The 4846-nt window shown below is 41.5% G+C and overlaps 1 protein-coding gene across 1 annotated transcript; it reads left to right on the top strand.

The window, feature by feature from the left end:
* The first annotated feature begins 2513 nt into the window (after positions 1-2513).
* Positions 2514-4340, top strand: LOC129782201 (protein unc-79 homolog). Its single transcript, XM_055789570.1, has 4 exons — positions 2514-2664; positions 2720-3051; positions 3114-3494; positions 3613-4340. The coding sequence occupies exons 1-4, from the start codon at positions 2574-2576 to the stop codon at positions 3853-3855; spliced, it is 1047 nt and encodes a 348-aa protein (XP_055645545.1). The 5' UTR covers positions 2514-2573; the 3' UTR covers positions 3856-4340.
* The last annotated feature ends 506 nt before the right edge of the window (positions 4341-4846 follow it).

Genomic DNA, 4846 nt, shown 5'->3' with positions numbered 1-4846 from the left:
ACGTAAGATAGCAAAGTTCATCACTTAATTCTGGGAGCGATCTTACTTTTTAGCTCCTTTTTGATACCCGAGTCGATAGCATATGAGGACACGGCTTCAAATCTCACTTAGTGACAAACTATAGTCACATCATTCGCCTACAGGAATGCAGGAATCTAACGTCACTCGCCGCGCGGAATGAATGGGAGGCTGTTTGGTCTAATCCTAATCAAAGAAGACAGACTAGAAATTGAAACTCAGAAAAAAGTAATTGGTAGGTTCATCGCCCAACCGCGAACCAACGAAAATGGCTTAAGACTTATCGAATTTGCTGCCTCCAAGAGCATGGCCACATGTAGCACCTTCTTCCAGCCTAAAATATCATTACACCTGGAATTAGCAGCACAGAAGTGACCGTCATCGAGTATGAGCAACGTGGACAACGAAATGAATTGTTTGAAGACGAGTGCCGAGTGCTTCTGAGCGAGAAGGATACAGCACGCACCGTCATGCTGCAAGCAGCGACTCCACAAAACGTTGAACGATACCGACTGAAGTGTTTCTATTTACTGTGTCTTCCCGGAAATCTCAGCAGCAGCAAGAGACCCCTCGAACTGGGACTCAGGGTCGGCTTACTACTGGGTAATTGGAGGGGCTTCGCGATCAAATAAAAAGACAATATTTGTTGGATACAGCCTCCGGAGTGTCGACACAGGGGATGGGGATTTGACGCTATCCAAATTGCAGGTAATCGGAAGTCCGTTCAGTGAATATCGGGATGACGTGGGAGCGTGGGAACGACAATTATCCAATGATGATAGTTGCTACTCGTCCACTTAAACTGCGGTATAGGACCCGAATACGTTGTGTTGAACAAATTGACGGGATAAAATGGGGATTTACTCTTAATAATATACCAAACTCGCGAATTGAGAGGAACGTGATCAAATTTCTGTGTTTTATTCAGTACCGGAAACTACAATACTGCGGCGGGAATTCAAAACAATGGAATAAGAGCCTAACGCCCAAAGCCTAACGAAAAAACCGCAAGCGATAAACATGAGTATAGCCTTAACGGTTGCCGTTTTATACTCGTATGATACACGGATGGAATCTGGTACAGGGATAATCCGATTTTTCGAGACCAACCAATACTCTCACCTTCTTCTTGAACAACTTTTGTTTTATTTGCTAACGATTCTGGCTGTCCTTGGTTGTTCTACGGTGGCGAGAGAGACGGATGGCGGACGCTACTGTGGTTGGTTGTTCTGCTGCAAGCCAGGCTGCGCCGGAGTCCATGGCAGGCTGTCACGTGGACAGTTGACCGTTGCTCAGCGTCTTCTCTCCTTGACGGCTATTGACAGGCACAGGACGACACCGGAGTGGCACCGCCGAGATGGGCCCTCCTTAACGTTTATGGTCAACCTGACCAGAGGGTGCACACTGGTCCTCTACGGTTAGGCGTAGTAGTGGTCCAATAGGCTGAATGGCGTGCCGGTCAACCGGGAGTTCGTCAAGGTAACTATGTCTCAACTATTCGACAGAACTCTTAAACAAACGTCCGTCACACACCGCGCCTGAATCCAAAAAGCCCCGTTTTTGATGGCAGATTCTACCTCGAGACTTCTCATTGCATTTTTCGGGGTACAGCGTCCATTTTATGCAATTCATCGCTGACTCTCTCTCTCTCTCGCAATCTAAGCTGTGTTCTGCCATATCGACACGCCACCGTTCACCCGGTTTTCCAAAAAAAAGAATACATTGCATTTACTTCCCCACTTAACAAAATATATTCCCTACTAAAAGTTTACAAAAAGATGACAATATTTTCAAAACAACAACAAACTAAAAAAAACACTAACCAAACTGTAACAAACGGTTACAGAAGCAAAGCAACAAAAACATCATTTCTTTAGGAAAAATATCCGCCACCTGAGACAGAGTGAGTGAAGTGAAAGAGCTGCTTCATGATTCTCGAAAATCGAGGAAGTTCTTCAAAAAACTAATGGCCTCGGCGACAATGTGGATTATGAGAACTACCGGGCTATCACAATCCTGAATGGTGCCTATAAAATTATATCCCGTCTATCGCCTATAATAAACAGATTTGTGGGAAGTCAGGTCGGATTCATACCGGTTGGTTTTTACACTGAGGTAGCTGTACAGGAAAACGCTGTACAGGAAAACGGAGTGTTGAAAAGGAGGATAAATACAGAAAGTTTGCAAGGCGTGCCATGGGCGGAACATGTTGCAAGACTGCCAGACAACAGGCCCGTAAAGATGCGTCGATGGTGTTCGCAGCGACTCCAGTGAGGATGAGAAGAAGAAGAGGAACCCAACGAGCGAGGTGGTCGGGAACTTACGTTAACATTGACTTTGCATGTGTATCACACTTTATTCGGTATCAAAATCTATAGAACTAATTATAAAATTTGGGCTGAATTCCCGAGGTCTGGCCGAAGTTTTTTCCTAAGATCCTAATGTATACCATTTCAGTGTAAGAGTGTTTTCTTGTTCTTATCATTTTTAGGGTGGCTCTTCATTCAACATATCCGTGGCAATGTGAAAGTACAACCCACCTACCAGGAGGGTCAATGTCAGTAGCACATCAGTTCATACGTTGCGTTTTGCATCAATTGTCTCCTAACGGAGTATTTTATCAAATATTTCTTTCACAGGCTAATGGTACGAACCATCGAATAAATATTATAATAATAAATTAATATAATATTTTTAACAGAGACCGTGCGCAGAAACTTCTTCAAGAGTATTGTCATTAGTCTCAATGATTTCAACGACCTGAGTCCAGTTAGTCCTGTGCAACTTTTGACAGAAACCCTAAACTCTAAAAAAACTCTACCGGCTGATATGCTATCCATTATACTCAGAAACTTATCCGAGTATCTTCAATGTGTTCCAGTTGATAATATCAGCGGTAACACATGGTCTATTGCGGTACAAGGTATTGATAACCTTATCCGACGGATAATTTTCATACTTCAAAGCTTAGATGAACCGGAACATTTACTGCACATTATGATTTCAATGTTGAAAATCCCACAGCTTTCCAAGGTACTTTAATTAATTATGTTATGAACAAATCACACATACTTCATATACTTCTATAATCTTAGAGTGTACTGGAACCGTTTTCTAAAGTCCTCAGTTACGCAATACAAAACATCCCAATTACACACAAAATTATTGTAGATTTGTGTTCTTTGAATAATCGAGCATTTTTAAAAGAACGCGATAAAATGCAGTTGTGTAGACAAATAGTATTTGAACTCGTACAAGCACTTAAATTCAAAACGAGTATTCCAGACAACAACCTTTTGTTATTAGTTGCTATTCTGTTACACGACGCTGGCGGTGCTATGTTCCCAGGCGTAATCAACGATTTACCGGATGCGACGCTCTCACTTAACTGTAATATAGCAGAGTGCATGCGGCAGACATACTTGAATGATGTGATAGAATTTCTCGCTGATTTCCACACGCTCAGCAAAATCAAGGCAAGTATTTTCCGACGTTAAATCTTTTATTACTCTCTCATAGAAACCATCGTTATAAAAAATATCCATACACTAACAACACTAAACGTAAAATTGTATTTTTCTCATTTCACAACAGAATGTTAAAACCGGAACCATCACTACGGGGCTTAGCGAGGATACTCTAGGTGGAGTGCTGAAAGGAGCTGTGGCGCAGTACCTTGCTCTGGAACTATCACGTGGAAACTCAAAGGACAGTCGTACTGTATCGAGATATCTACCATGGTTAAACAATGCGCCATCATCTGTGCAACAAGGGTACGCTATTTTACACACTCAACAAAAACTTTGTTTCTTCCATGTAGGCAGTGGTGTCGAGTGAAGCATGCGCTCCCGGAGGGAAGTCTGATTGGGTTGGTTGCACCTTTTCCCTCCTTGCTATCTGTATATGGTGTATGCCGAATAATGAATTATTTATTAATGTAGAGGTGTTTCTGCGATTGTGTCACATTTACCCGAAACCCACTCACCCGAACGACAGTTACCCGACAGACATTCACCCGAATTCCACTCACCCGAATTCCACTCACCCGAATGTAACAAATACCCGAATGCGACAGCTACCCAAATGTAACATCTACCCAAACTGACGCTTACCCCAATGCTACATTTACCCGAATGCGACATTTACCCGAATGTAGCAATTACCCGAATTTAACTTTTACCCGAATGTAACATCTACCCGAATGCGTCACTTACCCGCAAGAAGGATATAATCGAATAATACGCAAATTTTGTTATTAGGAAGTATTTGTATATTTATTTCTGATCAGTGTTATATCAAGATCATATTTGTCTCGTACGTTCATTTCCATTCAAAAAGTATTTTTCGTGGGTAGTGCAATTTGAGAAATAGTGTCGTTGAATAAAATCCTTTTCAAAATAATGAAAAGTGAATGCAGTTTATAACGTATTATGAAGTATATCCATTCACTAGCTGACCCGGCAAACTTTGTCTCGCCCAAAATTTATTTTTCGTCCACGTTTTCTTATTAAGCGCACGTTAATGGGTCGAATCGCAAAACTGTTCATTGATTGATCTTTCAATCTACCCTTTAAAATTCCTAGTACTTCTACCAATACTCGTCATTATAAAATCAAATTATTTTCAGACACAATTCTCGTTCAAGATTTTTCAGCGTTCCATTTTTATTTATATACTAGCTGACCCGACGAACTTCGTCCCGCCCAAAGTAGATTTTTTTATTTGAATACTTTCAAACATCCACGTTTTCTTACTAAGTGAACGTTAGTGAGTCCAATTACTGAACTCTTCATTGATTGATTACCCTTTGACCCTCTACAGTTTCCTT

The sequence above is a fragment of the Toxorhynchites rutilus genome, unplaced genomic scaffold, assembly GCF_029784135.1.
Source record: "Toxorhynchites rutilus septentrionalis strain SRP unplaced genomic scaffold, ASM2978413v1 HiC_scaffold_458, whole genome shotgun sequence".
NCBI classification, from domain to species: Eukaryota; Metazoa; Arthropoda; class Insecta; order Diptera; family Culicidae; genus Toxorhynchites; species Toxorhynchites rutilus.
The sequence above is the reverse complement of the archived record's forward strand: the minus strand, read 5'-3'. Positions and strand labels throughout refer to the sequence as shown.

What these genes read in the sequence shown, in the direction of transcription:
- LOC129782201 (XM_055789570.1), top strand. Translation starts at nt 2,574, where the DNA reads ATGTCAGTAGCACATCAGTTCATACGTTGCGTTTTGCATCAATTGTCT. An exon ending in ATTTCTTTCACAGGCTAATG is followed by an intron (nt 2,665 to 2,719) that starts GTACGAACCATC and finishes TATTTTTAACAG; the next exon opens with AGACCGTGCGCAGAAACTTC. An exon ending in AAATCCCACAGCTTTCCAAG is followed by an intron (nt 3,052 to 3,113) that starts GTACTTTAATTA and finishes CTATAATCTTAG; the next exon opens with AGTGTACTGGAACCGTTTTC.